Source organism: Sinocyclocheilus anshuiensis, unplaced genomic scaffold (assembly GCF_001515605.1).
Source record: "Sinocyclocheilus anshuiensis isolate Anshui unplaced genomic scaffold, SAMN03320099.WGS_v1.1 scaffold166, whole genome shotgun sequence".
Lineage (NCBI taxonomy): Eukaryota > Metazoa > Chordata > Actinopteri > Cypriniformes > Cyprinidae > Sinocyclocheilus > Sinocyclocheilus anshuiensis.
Genome location: NW_015546050.1, coordinates 544,753 through 563,413, shown reverse-complemented (window position 1 = coordinate 563,413; position 18,661 = coordinate 544,753). Strand labels below are relative to the sequence as shown.

Genomic DNA, 18,661 nt, shown 5'->3' with positions numbered 1-18,661 from the left:
GGTGGATTTTTATCATTATAGGGTGGTTGTGTACACACACTGCCAACACACATTTCAGTTCAAACAACTTGTAAAAGTGCATGTAGCATCCTATGACCCCTTTAAGCAAAAAAATGCAATGTCCTATTGCGTGAGGGAGCAAACATTCAACAATAGTAAATGGAAGATATGAAAGAAGAGAGTGTCACTTACTCATGGAACAGTTTATCCTGTCACAGTCTAGATGGGGAAGAATAAATTACATGTAAATTCAGCCTTCAAAGTAACATCTGCAGACACTGAAGCACATAACCCACTTCTCTGGGGACAGACACACAAGAACACCAATGATCCTGATGCTCACGCATGCCATCACATTCACTCAAATGCCCTTCTGTTACATTGAACTCTTTCTAGGACTATTGTCCAAATAATTACTCCTATATTTTTTAAGCCAATTAAGCAGCATTTAAGTGGCACTTTCCCCAAAGAGGGTACAAAAGAGTCTAGAAGACTTTTTCTTTTATTTTGTTGGTTTGTAGCTAATCCTTATATTTCCCATGAATTATACTGTTGAATGCATTGATCTTGATGAATGAGGTCAAGTGAAGCCACTTTCTGGGTGTCTGTTTTGCCCACGATGTCCCACATTTGTGGGGCAGTCGTGGCCTAATGGTTAGAGAATTGGGCTTGTAACCCAAAGGTTGTGGGTTTGAGTCTCAGGTCCGGCAGGGATTGTAGGTGGGGGGAGTGAATGACCACGCTCTCTTCCACCCTCAATACCACAACTGAGGTACCCTTGAGCAAGGCACCGAATCCTCTGTGTGTGTGCACTTGGATAGGATAAATGGGATGCTACACATCACGTCACTCACATGTTAATAAGTTTGCTTCAGGTGTATGAATCGAAGCAGTGCATGTTGGTTAGATTGGTTTGTCTGACTAGAAGTTCAGTTTGTGAAATTTCTAAAAGTAAAAAAGTATTAATTTTTTTGGTTTATTGTATCCTAATGCACCCTATTCATGGAAAGTTCCAAGTATTTTTGTTGTTGTTGTTGTTTATCTATATATGTACAGATTTGATTGCAAGTGGAAATGTATTTGACTAAGAATGGAAATGCCAGAGCATCATACTTTTGGTCAGGCTGCGACAATGACTAGTAAATTGACTGGTAATGCACATTTATTTGATATTGGCTGCTCACCCAAAATTTTCAGACCATGTTCTTATAAACAAGGTTCTAAGAAAATGTATAAAAAATGTGCAGTGCTATAGTATGTATTGTAGCACCTGATTAAATTAAGTTGGACTGTGGGTGGTTCATGAATTAGATCATTTTTGCAATTAAATAAAGTAAATTCCTGATTAAAAGGTAAGGAAGAATGTTTCTTGACAAGTTTCCACTGAAATCAGTATGTCTGTTTTTAGGTAGTGATTTATTGAGATATTTCATCCAAGTTCACCAGAAGCAGTGACTTAGCCTAGTGTGCCATCAACCTCAGCAGAGAAGGGGCTGCACACAGCCAAAGACCAGAGCTGGCTCATCATGCAAGGAAATGCTCTTTCTAAAAGTAAAGGCTTGTTCACACCGGGACGAATATCGCGCACGATTATCGCCGACATTTAACGCCTCGTGACTAAACAAAGGTCGCCAATGTGAGGGTGCACACCGACGCGCAAAACGTGAATCGTAAAAGCGTAATTTTTTTAAAAACGTCTCAGGCTCGTTTTTTTGGTTTGATGTGCCGCGTTAAAAACTGGCCGACCAATGAGATTGGCGCTTTTGTTCATGTGCCTGGAGCTGCTGAAGTTACAGTAAGACATGACTTGGTGGCACTCAAGCACAAAACGGTCTTGCCGAGCACACATTGATACCTAACGACGAAGAGGAAGTATATAGACCAAGAAGATGCATCGAGGCAAGATGAATGTAGAGCTGCTGGTCTCATTGGTGTCTGAACACAAAGGACTTTATGACAAACGCGACAGCGACTACAAAAATCGAGATTTTTGGGAGTTGTTATGGAGAGGAATTGTAGATCAAATAGGATTCGATGTGTACCGGGGTACTTCTCTTTTTCATTAAGTGCCATCTAATGTCAGGGAGTGAATTTGCACGTTCACGCGGCTCATCGTCAGCGAAAATCGCTTGGGTATGAACACAAAAGACACGTAAAAAAATGTCGGCGATAAGCTCGCGCGATAATCATCCCGGTGTGTACAAGGCTTTACACTGTAAAACCTTTTAATCATTTAATTTAATATAGAGTCAGGTGAATTGTAGACTCTAATCTACTTTAAATATCAGCTGACTTAAAGGGATATTTCACCAAAAAATTGAAACTGACTTCCATTGAATTCCACAGTATGGTCAAAAAAACACTGAGATATTTGTCAAAATAACTTCTTTTGTGTTCCCCAGAAGAAAGAAAGAGTAAATGATGACAGACTTTTCTTATTTGATTGAACTATCCCTTTAAGGCCCAGGCATATATTAATTTCTTCTTCATTCTTTGCTCAGAGGTAAAAAGTACTTTGAAAAACCTGAACCAACAGTATCCTCACAATACTGTTGTAGAGGAGCACTTAAATATGCAATGCGGTGATGATTCACTGAGCAAATGACTTGTGGGCGTTTTCATTTCTGTGGTCATATTAACAGGTTAACAGCATTCACATTGGGAGTGTGAGCTGCACACTGTCAGGTTTTCATTCAGGTAATAAAAACCAAATTCAAAGTCAAATCCAAATCTTAACCCCTTCTCATTCTCAAGGCATCAGTTAAAGCTGCGTGTGCAAAGGCCCTCTCTCTACACAGTGTTCATTTGATAATAATTATAACTAGATTATATGTATTTATTTATTTATTTTTGTAAATAAACATTATTGTAAATTTTATATAAAGAATTATACATAAAGAAAGTGTCTCAGTGGTTTTAAAGTGGTTTACTAACAGTGATATAGCTGCTGATATATAAGCTAAATACATTAATCTGAATACGAATACATTTTTTTTTTCATTACTATTGTTAATATGGTTATCACTATGTCAACCTTCAGGGTTTGAGTGGCTTCAGTATTCTATAAACATACAGAATATAATTTAGATGATTCACATCCATATTTAAATGCAGTTGTCACTCACAGATGTTGTCTTGTCTGTTATATTCAGACATGGTAATGTGAAAGACTAAAACTTGATATATATTTACGTGTTGGACGTTTGTCATAGGCTCTGCAGAACTACACTATTCCAAGGGAGCCCAATCATGTTCCTGGAGATTTACGTTCCTGCAGAGTTCCTGCAGCTCCTGGAGATCTTATTTAGCTGTTCAGGTGTGTTTGATTAGGACTGGAGCTGGATTTTGTAGTGAGGTAGATCTCCAGGAACAGGATTGGGCACCCCTGCTGTAGTCTGACATGCACTTAAACCAGCCCGCAAACAGCCACGTATAGTAGGGCACAGCGTGGAAGCTACAGTCTAGGTCAGACACAACAGAATAAATCAGCCTTTAGATATAGTAAAAACCTGTGGATATCTAAAGTGCACAGCTTTCTCCTGTGAATGTATTACTCAAAGTAAAACTGAGAGGGCACAAAGTGTTCATGCCTTGAGAAATGGGTGTTTTTCAGATGGGAATGGCAAAAAAGAGGGCTGTTATACAACACAGAGCATTCTCCTTTAACACAGAGCACAGCTGAGGTGTTTGAGTGTGTATGGAGACCTGCAGACTCGGAGCATTGAAGGGCTCTGAGCATGTCCACCATAAAGACAATAGTGTTTTTGTGTGTGATGTGTTTTCAAGATACATTTTAGCGCATGACAGCACAGTAACAAAAAAGGTCTTGTTTAACCCTTAAATGCATGGATGTTTCACCAATCATTATGACATATTCGGGTCTTTAGCGACCTGGACCTATATATCCAATACGGATGGATCTCTAACTGCTGCAATGGCATAATGTTTTCCTGATATTTTAATAACAATTACAAAAGAATAAAATAAAGCATATTTGGTTACCTTTTGAAGCTTAGAAGGGTTCAATTTGAGCAGATGATTTTACTATTACTGCCATCGTCAGAGCGCACTTCCCCAGTAGGCTACATCTGGCTCATATTCAAGATCTCAACCATATTCCCAAATTATCATTTTCAGGGACTTCAAAATCAACATTTTGATCGCTGGCAGCTTATTCACCACATCCACCATCAAATGACAGTGACATATTTAATTGCGTACAGTCATTGCTCTGCAGTAAAGCCATTCAAGCCAGTTCAGTTTTGCTGATGATATTCTTTTGTTTTATGCCTGCAGTAATTATGAGTGAAACATCACGTCATTGTTGTCTATCAAACAGTGCCACCTTGAGGAGTAAAGGTGAATTGCATTTATTGAGTCATCAGATATTCAATTATTGTTGCGCAGGAAAAATATACTTACACTATTACATACCTTGGGTCGCTAGCGACCCTATACACTTTTTACAAATTCAACAGAAAACATACATTCTTTTATATTTTATTTTATTTTTTATTTTTTTGTTATATTGTTTATAATGAATAGCTTGAGGAATACTAAGAAAGATGATGTATAACTTTAAAAAATGAAGGCGGGAGAGGGTAGTGAATGATTTCCCGGGTTGCTAAAGACCCGAGGTATGCATTTAAGGGTTAATGTCAATTTCTGGTTAGATATGAACAACTTTGAGTATATTTGGTCACAGGGGTGTGACAGAATGTTTTTACTGATACCTAGATTAACCGTGAGCCGGACGCGACTTGTATCCAGCTCCAGACGTAGAGTGTCTGCGGAGTCTCGAGAAGTAGTTGCCATGAGAATGCCGTATGCCCGCTGGGATCGGAACCGTAGCGAAACATCTTCAGCCTCTGTATGCATAGCTACAGATAACTGGACCTTCAAGTACTTACTGCCGTCATAACTGAGGATTGTGGCATCTGTGGATGACAGGCAAAGATTATACTGTAATGTCATTAATCAAATTTTTTCCCCCCTAGAGCTTTTTTTTTTTACATATAAATTTTCAGTGAAAAGTAGTTTATCAGTCCACAATGTAAGTGAAAATGGTGCATGATACAACAAATTTACAGCCAATATAGAATATTTGAATTTTAATGTACTGATATGAGAAGTGAAACCGAAGCCCAGGGGTCTTCAACCCTGTTCCTGAAGAGCTACATTTAGATTTAGTTCTAGCCCTGCTTCACCTGTGTGTAATTTTCAAGTAACCCTGAACACCTTGATTAGCTGGTGTGTTTGAATGGGGTTTAAGTTGAAGGACGTTAGCTCTCCAGGAACAGGGATAGCTACCCCTACACCTAAAATGACCTGGTGTGCTGTGCATCAGTTGAACAAGACTAGTTTTCAAGACATACACTGATCGGCCACAACATTACAACCACCTGCCTAGACAGTATAGACTTCTGCAAGTTATGAGGTGGGGTCTCCATGTATCAGATCCAACATATCCCATAGATGCTAAATCGGATTGAGATCTGGGGGCCACTTCATGTGCTTTCTTTAATTGGATAGCTATCCATTTGCAAAAAAGACCAGGTGTAAACGCCTTCTGACATGCATTTGACATGGACTGCAATCCATCCGGCTTCTGGTAGCCAGATACCACAGCGCTACTGCAACACCCATCTCCACAGATAGGTGCTTTCATGGTTAGCAGGGCTCATCATGGGCACTCTGAATGTTCTGTGGCTACGCAGCCCCATATGCAGCAAACGGTGATGCACTGTGTGTTCTGACACCTTTCTATCTTGGCCAGCATTAAGTTTGCATTAAGCAGTTAGAGCTACAGTAGCTCTTCTGTGTGATCAAGACCAGAAGCCTTCGCTACTCATGTGCATCAATGAGCCTTGGGTACCCATGACCCTGTTGCCGGTTCACTGATTGCCCTTCCTTGCACCACATTTGGTAGGTACTGTACTAACCTCTGCATACCAGGAATACCCCATAGGACTTGATGTTATGGAGTTGCTCTGACTCAGTCGTCTAGCCATCACTATTTGCCAAAGTCAAACTCACAAACTCACATACCTTCACTTAACCATTTTTCATCACATGAAATTCAGGAACTGATTGTTCATTTGCTGCCTAAAATATCCCAACCCTTGACAGGTGCCATTGTATCAATATAATCAATGTTATTCACTTCATCTGTAAGTGGTTGAAATGTTGTGGCTGATCAGTGTACAGTATGTCTGTAAAGTATTTGTTATTAAAGACATCTGTAATGTTTACAATCAATTCACAGAGATATAAACTTGACCAGAATGGGCATGCCTGCCTTTACATAGAATAGAAAGTTTGCCATACAAATGTTGGTACGTTCTTCATATAGTTTTTCTGTAAATTATCAGCATTTTATCTTTTATCAAAAAAGAAAACATTTGTATTCACAAATAAGTTCACGGATAATTGTGTAAACGTGTTAATAATTTTGAGACTAATGTCATCCCATAGGCATGGTGGCTCCACTGACACGAGAGAGATGAAAGTGTACAGCATGGATGTCGGGAATCTCACACCAAAAATCAAAGACTAGACAGAGGAACACACAAATTGTCCTGTCCCAAATAACAGCTACAACATAACAATAAACCTTCATCTTAATGAAACTGTAATATAATACAACATTTCTGCAATATTTAAGAAATAAGAAGCAATAAGCATTTAAAACAAGTGTCAGCCTCACCTCTCTCACAGGAGTTACCAAGATTGCCCGTCCCGGAGCAGTCACACACATAACGGTTCCACCCTTCCCTGCAGATTCCATTGTTTTGGCAGGGGTTACTGAGACACTGCTTGGGAGCCTCTTTGCTGCAGGAGGGCTTTACGCCTGCTGATTTCTGCACCTCAGCTATGCGGCGGATATCTTTGCTCTGACCACTGATGAATAAGTCACGGATGCAGCCTACGTAACCATAGTTGAGCAGAGCAGTCCACACCTCAGTAGGAAACACCATATCAGCTTTATTTTCTGGCAGTCCTCCTAGATACAGGTTATCATCCAGGTCAAGGATCTCACTGTTTCCTGGGGCTTTGTATGGTGTGCGAATTGTGTTAATACAGGTGGTACCTGCAGTTCAGCAATGCAAGAGAAAATGTGAGACTGTGCAAAGTAAATCCTGTTATATATTAGACAATAATTGAAAGTACAATAAGATACCTGGTAACACTTCCTATGAATACATCTTTATATACTTTTTAATAAATGAATGTATTCACAGTTGTAACACATTATGATACAAATTACCATTCACAAGCAAGTTTTCAAATTAGAATTAAATGTATTTAACACCATTGTTGGGTTTTATTTTATTTTATTTTTGCATTTATCTACTTTGACGTCATGACATGAACCTGTTCTATGTGTGTCTGTGTGTGTGTTAAATATTGCCCTTTGGATACTTTCACTGTGAATAGATGGGCTGTGTTAAGAAAAGTTTGCTAAATTGGCACTGTATCTTTACTTTATACATTTAGAAACAAAGATCATCGTCGTACTGTCATAACTGCAAAGTGTTCAATGTATAAACAGTATGACAGTACGATGCAGAAATTGTGCATATTTTTAAACTGATGACAAACATTACTATCTGCACCTCAAAGCTATTGGCTGTCATCTGACATTTTTCATTTGACATTTGATATCAAATCATGGCATGTTGTTTAGTTGTGCAAAAGCTTATTGTATATTTATACTTAAGACACAAAGACCATACATTTCTGTGTTATATTGTCTGTATGAGGTTCTAAGAGCACAACTGTCATAGTGATAACACTCGTTGCCTTCTCTAGTGCAGCTCAACCAGGTCTCGTACCATTCATCGATATTTGTGATATCACAAATCCCGGAACATATGCGTTGTTGTCCAATCGAGTCGTTCGTTGTAGTTTTTGAAAAGTGACTTCTGTTAAATAAAATATCTCCTTTTGAAATGGACTTTGAGCTTTGCAACTTTGCAGATCTTTTTTATGCTCAAACAGCAATATTACAGATTAACTAATGTTGAAAAAGTGAAAAAGCATAATAGGACCCCTTTAAAAGTTGCACTCAGTAACTGCAGTGGTGGCGGTACTTCAGGACAGGACTGATCTGTATTAGCATTAGCTGATGAAACGCATTACTTCACTGTTCAACCACAAACATGTATGTCTGTTCTCATGAGAAAAGAAAGAATATCATGCAAAATTGTCTTGACACCTCCCTGTATGTCCACTGTTTTTATGTAGACCAAGTTTTCACAGACTACCCAGCTGCTATTTATTCCCATGCGGGGTCACTGCTCCTGTGTCAGTCATCTCTCACTCACAGCGTGAAGCCAAAGTAACGAAACAATTATTGTACAGTAATTATCAGCTCTCAAGACGGAGTGGAAAACACAGCTGGAGGCCAAATCTAATTTTCAGTGTAACATTTCAAGGCCTTGGCCATGAGCACATGCTAACAAATAGATGCAAATAAAATAAATATGCTGTCATCAGCTGTCGTGTGGTGTCTCTGTGTTGCAGGACAGTGAATCAGGAGCAACAAAGGGAGGGGGAGTATTTCCAAAAACTCTGTCTACAGTAAAGTACTTTATAAGTACTATAAAGAAAGCAGTATACAAATTTACTGTGGTTGGACAATGTTCCTGTTTTCTAAAAGTTCTGAGTTGCACTGTGCATTCATACAGTAAGGAGAGAACATTTGTTTCTTGTGCTTCTTTGTTTTTTTTGTTTTTTAATTGAACGATGGAATTTCCTATGGGCAAATATTAAGTAAAAATACTACTACTACTCTTTCTGTTTCTTTTTTTAGTGTACATCTCTGTGCATATGTTTCTGCATGTAATGCATACCAGAGACTAACAACAACAACAAACCATGCTTTTAACCACAGCAACATGAACTATGTATGTAACAATGAAACATAGTTGGTTAATGAAATACACACCTGTTACTAACTCTACATAAGTCAGCAACATTTTACCTGATCTTCCATCCCTCTGGAAGTCCACATGATACCACTCTCCGTCATTCACTTTTTTGTTCACCAACAGTGTCTTGGTTGTGCCTGATCCCATATCCAGCAGCAGATACAAAAGACCATCCAGCATCTCAATGGCAAAAAAGTCAACCTTAAGTGTGAGAGGGCTCTTGGCCTCTTTTGTCTGTTGCTTAGGTTTCCCATGGCTAAAGAGGAGAAGTCCATTGGGCTCAGTGGTGCGGAAGTCAAAGGAAATAGAACCGGTTTTCTTAGTGTTCCATTTAGGAAGTGTGATGAACGATTCTGGTGTCTCAAAAGTGATGGGATCTAATGTGGCAACATTCTCACACTTAAAGGCAACGACTCCATGGATCTTCATTTTGGGGTCACCTTTAAAAGCCAGTCTGGACAGCTCCATTCGAACGTCATTGTTTTTATACACAACCTATAAATATATAACAGTGTCAGTTGAACAGAAATACTTTGAGAAACTTTTGATCTAAACTGTGTTTGCAGAACCATTACATCAATGAGAGGATAGACTGACAGCATATAGTGTATTTTTCACCAAAATTAAATAAGATCAATTTTGTTCAATTATTTAATTGCAGGATAAGTCCATAACCACATATTTATGACTTTGGGAGAAATATGGAACAGCCATTAAAAAAAATATATAATAATAATAATAATAAATCATTGTTTCAACCACTACTCTAAAAATAATTGCATAGCTTTAATATTTAGCCATAGAAGGGCTTTGTCACAGTTATGTTATGTTTGGACTTCATTTTGTCACTGTTGCTGTTTTGCTTAGATGTCATGGTTTCTAATTTGATTTTATTATCTCATTCAGGTGTGCTTTGCTATCCGGTGTATTTAAGTTCCTCTGTTTGCCTCATTGGTTATCTGGTCTCGTCAGTGTATGGGTGTGTTTAACTTACCTGCCTTGCTTTATATGTACCTGTGGATATTATTAAACTATTTGAACCTTCATCTTCGTCACCGGACCCCAGTGATTTATTATGACATACCTTTTTGCATCGTACATTTAGTGTATTTTTGTGTTATTCTTTTCCCATCATCATCATGGTCAGTAATGGACTACGGGCCATTGACAACATTCAACTACCTGGAAGATTGAAGACTTGGTGTCTGCAGTTTGACCTTCTACCATGGGTGCTGTGGCCCTTTACAGTTTATGAAGTCCCAGTCTCAACAGTGGAGAAACTGGACAGAGTGATCACAGGTTAAATCAAGAGATGGCTTGGAGTTCCACAGTGTTTTACCAACATAGGCCTCTATGGAAGTTCTGTTCTCAAACTGCCCTTCACTAGTCTCACAGAAGAGTTTAAGTGTGCTAAAGTGAGACTTCAGATGAATCACAAGATATAGTGCTGAGTAACAATGCACAAGCTTTGGTAGCGGGCCACAAATGGAGACCAGCCAGTGCAGTGGAGGAGGAGATAACAGCAATCAAACATGCAGACATTGTGGGGCATGTTCAGCATGGAAGAGGAGGCCTTGGATTAGCAACAATACGTCCAGAATGGAACAAAGCCAAGGGAGGAAGATGGTGGTAGAGGAAATACACAGACAGGAGGAAGCAGCAAGGTGGGCCAGGGCAGTCTCCTTTGGTAAACAGGGACAGTGGACACGGTGGGATAGGGTGGAGAAGAGGAAGATTAGCTGGAAGGATCTGTGGAGCATGGAAGCGAAGTAGCTCAGCTTTATCATCAGAGCAACTTATGACATCCTTCCAACACCAACTAACCTCCATCAGTGGTGGGGTGAAGATCCTGGGTGTGTTCTCTGCTTCAGCCCTGCTTCCCTCAAGCACATATTGAAGGAGTGTAAATTCAGCCTTACCCAGGGTCGTTACACGTGGTGTCACAACCAAGTCCTTAAGAGCCTTGCCTCCACACCAATTCTTTACCACCAATGAGTGACTTCCCGCAAGCCAGCTTTGTCCGTGAAGGGGCAGTTACTAGAAACAGACCTACATCACTTGTGCATGACCAGCTTCGAATAGCCTGTGACTGGAAGATGCGGGTGGATATTGGTCGGCAGCTAGTTTTTCCCCCAGAGATCACAACCACCACCCTCAGGCCTGATATAGTTCTCAGGTCCCCCTCTGTAAAGAAGGTCTTCATCATTGAACTTACTGTACCCTGGGAAGAGTCATTGGAAGAGGCTTATGAGCGTAAATACCTAAGATATGCAGAGCTAGCTGCTGCAACACAGTTGCATGGATGGAATACTGAAATTCATCCAATGAAAGTAGGATGCAGAGGATTTGTGGCATCGTCTACTATCAACTTGCTAAGAGACCTGGGAATTAGATACCAGAGCTTGCATTGAACTATTAAAACTGCATCGGCGGTAGCTGAGAGAAGCAGCCAGTGGCTTTGGATAAAGAGGCAGGACTTTAACTGGGTTCAAAATAGCAAGGGGGTAAATGGGGCTGAGGGGGGTGTACCTGGGACACCAGGTATTATCGTTGAGCCCTCTGGAGATGTCGTGGGCTCATCAACGAAACATCAATGAAAGAGGGAGCCCACCTGATGACCCAAATGATGTACCTACTCTCCCATATTTGATTACATACCTGTCTCCCATAATTCCATCCTGTAATAATATAAAAGTACATGCAGGTGTCAAGATCAAGAATACTCAATTGGTACGTGCTCGCACATAGAGGATGTTTACATCTCGTCCTGTGTTTAAAAAACATGGATAATCCCGCTGTTCAGTTTCTGTGCCTGGAGCAGGGAGATCGCTCCCTTGAGGACCATTTGGAAGAGTTTTTAGATCTTGCGTATCAAACACACTTCCCGGGCTACTGCCTTTGTACATTCCTCCACACTGGACTTAAAATCACTACTAAGGCCAAGTTGTCCAGGAAGAGACCTCAAAAGAGCTTCACCGCTTACTTGGAGTGGGTGCTAAGTTCCTGCGGATCGGCGATGACATTCAGCCCAGCAAATGAGGACACCAGCCCCACTCCCCATCCAGAGCCCAGCCAAAAACCACCCAGCTGCATGGAGCATCTGCCAGAGCCCACCGCACACAGAGAGCCCAAGCCCACCACATTGTGTGAGCCAGTGCATGAAGGAGCGACTGAGTTTATCACCATCCCAGCGCCCAAGCCTCACAAGTCTGATCAGGTATGTGAGCCGACAACACCATTCATCATCATGGGAGTATTGGTGGAATACGAGGGGATGGAAAGGAGCCCCACCCACACTCCCACTGCCGACAGTGAGTTTCTGAAAACTTTAATCAATGACTGTTTTGATTTTGGAGATGTTGGTTCCCTGCCCCCTCCACTCTCACCCGAATTAGACTCTATATCTCCTACATCACCTGAACTTCCCGAATCCTTGCTAATTGCGCTTAGCTGCTGTTCTCCTGAGTACCCACCCAACCTCCCTCTCCTGCCACTTCTTCTAAAATCTGCCTGTCCATCTACCCAGTCTCCGCTGTCTCATTTGTCTCCTCTCAGTGGTGTGGATTCACCTCGGGCCTTCTGGAGACAGCTCCTCTTGGGCACATGGATCTCCTGGCTCCGCATCTGGCCACTGATCCCGTCACTCCACCTCGGCCCATCGCCCTGACTCCTCTGCCTTCACTCCTTCCTCCCTCGGCTCCACCAGGGACCATCAGTCTTATGACTTCACCGGGCTCCTTCAGATCATCGACTCCACCTTCGTAAGACTTCGCCCTTCCTACGCCATTGACTTGCAAGCCGTCCACTACACTCCATCTCTCCACCGCTACTGCTCTGTCTGGCTCCTCCCTTCCTCCGCCTCAGCCCTCAGTCACTCCGGTTCCACCTCTGCCCTCCGGTACCCTGGTTCCACCTCGTGGGGTTGTCGCTACAGCTCCTTCGTGGCCTCCGAAGCTCTGAACTAACGTTCTGGTCCATTGGCTCTCTATCTGCACTTAGGGCTCCTCTTCCATTGGCTCCGTTGCCTTCGCTCATCACCATGGTGACATTCAACTGCATATCACCGTGGGTCCTCCCTACAATGTCTGAAGATAACAGACATTGTAGTCTTGTGTAATCTGCAATCTCCAATTATCTTTTCCTTTTCATTTATGCAACCTCTGTTAAAAAAAAAACATATATTACATATGTTACATATTACATACTAAGTAAGTGCATATAAGTGTTTTACAATTTCTTAGTACAGAAATGAGTATGTTGTAAAATGTTTGCAACTGCTTTATATCGCTTTACAGAACCACAATTAAATATTTACACAACTACAAAATGTGTAAATGAAGCTCTGTAAACACTTTACCTACATTTTTACAACACTACAGTATGTTTTAAGTGTGTCCTATCAGATAATCAAAAGTTCTGCACACACTTGCTGTCTTCATGCCCACTTGAACACTTTGGCCAAATACCAGAAATATGTCATGTAAGTACAAGTGGTCAAATGCAAAGGCCAAACGTGTGGGTATTGAAACAGGCCTTGTATATACACAAGAAATAATGGAACTAGTACAGCATTATACACAAAGGAAGAGAAGTGGAACTATAGTATTATTGCTATTTATATCTGTAACAAACAAATTAATGAATAACATATTATTATTATTATTATTAATAATATTATTATTAACATGTAACATTATAATTATTATTCATAGTTTATTCAAATCCTGCTGACATGTCAAGTCCAAGTCAAATGTAGTCTTTGGTCTGTTGATTTTTGTTTTTAAATTTCTTATTTAAAAAATACGTTGCATACCTTGACTTTCCTGTGAAGTGGATAACATTGCATCCATATGGCTTGTGTTTTATATTCCATGTCTTATAAAATTAAGTGATAACTGTGTGATGAGCAGACAGAAATTGACTTCTTTGTTCACTAATAATGGCTAGGAAAGGATTGGTCAGTAACATTTTTAAAACATGACTCAGCAAAGAGTCAATTCCTTACAAAATCTATAATGGTTAATGACAGACTCTTTGAACCTACTTTGTTCTGCGAACACAATTTAGGCTATTTCTCTCTTGAAAATGAATGGATATATTAGCATTAGAGAAACAGAAGCTTTATAATGCTTTTTAAATCTCTATAAAGCTTCCTCTGTACTAATATCTTGTAGCAGGTTTTTTACCTCCCTCAGACAACCCATAAAGTTGTTGCTAACAGGTGATCCCGGCAGGTCGGCTGTACTAGGACTTCCTCCAACATAGAAAAAGTCATCAGATCCAAGCATGGTGTAGTCCTCTTGAGTATATCCTGTGGTGGTCAGTATTCCATCCACAGATATTGTTACCTAAAGAACAAACCACAGGAAAAGGATGTACAGATACCAGTTTGCTGCTGTCTGAATTTCTGTTTCTTTAGTCACTATGAAAGCATCCCTTTGGTAGGTACAGTACACAATGCAGTGTAATGACACAATGAGGAACACGTCAATGCTCACAAGGTCTGAAGCCGTATAGAATCATAGCAATTAATTGGCTGATGGTGCTGAAGTACTACTATACGGATCTTCATAACAGCACCTTTATAATTTCACAATCACCTCAGATTTTATTCAGGTATGAATAACCCACCTTAAAAGTGGGTTATTTCCATTAATTGTCTGGGATGATATGCATGACATGGGTCTCCTGTTCTTGTTCGGGATCTGGATGCCCACACTGCAAGCTTCTATGCAATGTGAGCTTTGCAAAGCTTTCTTCGTGGGAGACTATCAGGCCACATTCTAGCCACCTAGCTATTAGCACCAAGTAGGTTGCTGCCAAAGTGGAAGACTCATGGAGCTAGCACATGGAGGATCTGAAGCGTTCTCTCTCTACCTGTTCTGACTCACGCTGAATGTCAGTGTATCATGTGTATCATTCCCACTGCGACATTATGCAGCATTGATTTCCTATGAAAGGGAACATTTAGGTTATTGAATGTAACCCTGGTTCTCTAAGTGGAAATGAAACTCTGCATAGCTGGCCATACACACTGTTACTGCATAGTAAAGCCCTGCACTGGCCTCAAATCTAGGTCCTAGCCCGGCCATTGACCGATAGCTTATCAGAATTCTTGGCCCCATTCCAACTGGAGCCCCTGACTGTTATTTTTTTCTCCTCCCCATACTGCTGCAGCCATTAAAATAGTTACATTTTTTAATAATTCACTTTTTTGTTTCTTTATTAAGGTAATTTAGAAAAATGTTTGGAGCATTTTTTGTTTGTTAAACACAAGTTTTTGTTTTTTTTAAATGACGACCAAGTGGCCAGTGGCCAACAGTGACTTTACCCCATATTTGATCAATTTAGCCTTCTCAAATCAACACTTGACTTGCCCACAATGTCTCAGGAGAGACATCAAGGAGAGACATCTGACCGAGGGTCACAACGCTTCCTGTCAATCACCTCTCTGATGTCTCCCTTCTTCTTCTTAGCGTCACGCTTCCTCTGTGCTTTATTCCGAGAAGGGAGAGGAGCACGAGTGGAAACATTAATTTTCTGGTCCTGTCTCTAATCCTCAGATTCTTCCCAGTTTCCGCGAAGTTCAGCCACAGATGTCTCTCCGTGGCCACCATTACTCACATTCCTTATCGTCACCAACCACATCCACATCCTCGGTCTCGTGAGCAGATGACGCCAGCAGGGTGCTATCCGCAGGATCCGAAGACTCAAGAGAAATAGTGTCTGGATCCTACCGATCGTTTGAGCTTGCGGTCGAAGATCTAGAGAGATCCAATCCCTTTTCGAGCCTCTCTGCAAGCTCATCCTGCGAACCCCACAACGCGAGTTTCCATCGTGCCTCGGCAGCAGTGGGACCCGAGCCGCGAGATGCAGATGCAGATGCCTGCCCCGCATCCCGCGAGAATAGGGACAGGCGAGAGTGGAGCTTCCTCATTGGAAATTTTTCCCTCGTGCAATGAACGCGCGTGTTCCTTGCTGAGACACATAATGCAAAAGTCATGTGTGTCCTCAGGTGTCAAATATCTCTGACACTGAAGAACACATTTCCTAAAATGCTCGCACGACTTTTTACTCTCCGTAGTGCTTCACACACTCTGAACAAACAGACGGTTCCTGAAGACAAAAAAAGCTGATGACGTGCATTACAGGCGCCCTTTCATACTCTGGGCTCTCCGCTAATGTGGGTATATGGTCCAATGAGTTTGAATTGTTTTCACACATGCTTCAGACACCGGTCATGCTGATGGCATTCCCCAAAGTGTCCCCTAGGGGACTCAGTGTGGAGTTCCCTAGAAGGGGAACAAACTGGACGCGCTTTCTGCCATTTCTGTCTCCGTGCACTGGAGCGTGGCACAAAAATGAATTGAAACTCAGCGAATATAAGCTATATGTCTCACAGATATGAAAAATATATCTATAGCAAGTTCGAAATGTCTACTCTAAAATTAAACAATTTGATTTGAAAAAGGTGCATTTCTCTCTGAAGGCGCATCACTGTACTGAGGAGATGGCAAGTCAGAATCGTCAGCTTCATGTCTGCAGCCGACACTGATTCAGAAAACACTAGTATATTAATACATATAAAAAAAATATCTCCTTGCTATTTTTCCCGACACATTCATAGCCATTATTACTTTTGCCGGTGCTTTGCAGCAAGATTAATGACTGCGCTTGTGCGCGAATAGACAAGCAAAATTAAAAGGATCATTATGGCTTACTATATATTTAATTCAATTAATATAAACGTGCGATCAGTCGAATAATGGCTTAAATGAATGACTAGAAAAATCTTTAGTGGGGGGCCAGTCCTAGTTTTAATCCATTCCTCCTTTCTTCTATAACTCTTCCAGCTGCTGCTGCTAGTGGGTACACTAAACACCGTGCGAGCCGGTCTTTACAGTATCAGCAGCCTGATCTTGTGCTGTTTCCATCAATGCATCTTTTCCATTACCTTAATTGATGAATGTCTGAAATATAAAAAGGAGAAGCCTAAAACAGGCCCAATACCCGGCCCGTGTGTGAGCTATGATGTGAAAATTGGCCCAAATCCCGGCCCTAGGGGCGTGAATAAGTCGGGCCCCATCGGGCTGAAATGCAGGACTCTACTGCATAGGTGTGTGCATCTTGCAGAAAATCTGAGTTAGTGTGATTCTATAGGGCTTCAGACCTTGTATCCACTGACATGTTCCCTATTTTCATTACACAGTGTCTTATTTCCCACTTTGGGAACCAGGGTTACATTCAGTAAAACAGACATTTTTCCTTTATTTCCTTTAAACTAAAACCCATTTTTATGTCTTTTTTTCTTTGATATTTTGCATGGCTGTGAAGGAATAGGTTTGAAGACTTAATTTACTTAAATATAATTAAGTGTTAATGTTTTAAACCGAAAACAATGTTAGTAATGCCCCATAGCAACTTAAAATTAATTGACAGACACAAAAATGGTGTTAGTAACTAGGAAAGTATTTTTAGTATGTTTGCTTGTAAGTACATTAAAAGAAAACCATGCAAATGGGTTTAAATTGAAATCTGTTTGAAGCAGTGCCACAGTTTGGCGAAGAAATTAAAATCTCATGACACTTACTTTTTTGTGCATTCACATAAAAAGTCAAGTCAGATTTTATGTGAATTTTATGTGTATGTAGAGCGGTGTCATATTAAAATACTTAACAATTTCAAGAAGTGGCACATGGAGGGACTAGAGTTAAAAAAAAAAAAAATGGAGTCAAAGGCAAACACAGATTACGGATTAATTTTATCAGCACAGCATTTTGCAGGCCATGCAGAATGGGAGGGAATAGAACTGACTGTGGCAGCTAGGACATGTTTCAAACCACTGCTGTGTAAAACACTCAGGATGATGCATTTAAAGGTGGTTCAAAGTGAACTGGACAAAAAAATTGGGGAAAAGGCTGTTGGAAAACCAAATTTAAAAACTGTCAAAAAATGTATGCCAAACACCAGGTGTGACCAACCAGTTCTGAATTTTTTTTTTTTTATGTCTACAAATAAAGGAAAGATAAAAATATTTTTAAAAAATAATAAAAATAAAAAATACGGCAAACCCAAAATAAGAATCAATTAAAATGATATCTGCCGAACAATGTAGTTTGTTTACCATAGCATGTCCAATGCCTGAGTGCTTTGTGGAAAAGGAGAAAGGAAATTAAAAAGTGTGAATAGAATAACGTCTGTTATTCAAACAAAATAAAGATATGATGATTACCAAGGTTAGTACATAGTTTGTTAAACATTAAAGAAACAGTTGGTTAGTAGCATGACACATTCCATGAGTAATGTTAGTTTTACAAAGCATATTAGTAACTGCATAAAAACCAACAAAATAATTGATATGCTTATACTGTATGTGATGCATTAATGCTAGTATCTGACTCTAAAAAATAGTGACTCACCTATTCCTATACAGTAGCTACTTGACTGACATCAAAATAGCTGATAAGAGTGACATCCAAACACATCAGATTCTCTTCAAAAATTTGACAACTGATTATAGATTATATTGATGAAATTGATTATAGATCAATAGTTGCTTGGTAACCATAAACAATGCCTCTCGTGGATTATTGCTTTATTATAATGAAGTGTCATTCATTTTCATTATGTATACTATTTACTGACCATGTGCCAGATTTACTAACAGTTTGTGCCAGCACAAACCCTCTTTTGGCATAAAAAAGACTACTGTCAGAAGATACTAAAGG

The 18,661-nt window shown here is 40.3% G+C and overlaps 1 protein-coding gene across 1 annotated transcript in view; it reads right to left on the bottom strand.

Annotated features, from left to right (window-relative positions):
• Positions 1-18,661, bottom strand: part of LOC107699145 (neurexin-1a-like) — a 162,232-nt gene that overhangs the window by 88,340 nt on the left and 55,231 nt on the right. Inside the window, exons 5-10 of the mRNA XM_016500329.1 lie at positions 18,058-18,081; positions 14,120-14,281; positions 8,987-9,428; positions 6,707-7,090; positions 4,734-4,937; positions 193-219 (exon numbers count right to left, since the gene is read on the bottom strand). Of these exons, the coding sequence (XP_016355815.1) occupies positions 193-219; positions 4,734-4,937; positions 6,707-7,090; positions 8,987-9,428; positions 14,120-14,281; positions 18,058-18,081 (1,243 nt within the window). The remainder of the gene's footprint in view (positions 1-192; positions 220-4,733; positions 4,938-6,706; positions 7,091-8,986; positions 9,429-14,119; positions 14,282-18,057; positions 18,082-18,661) is intronic.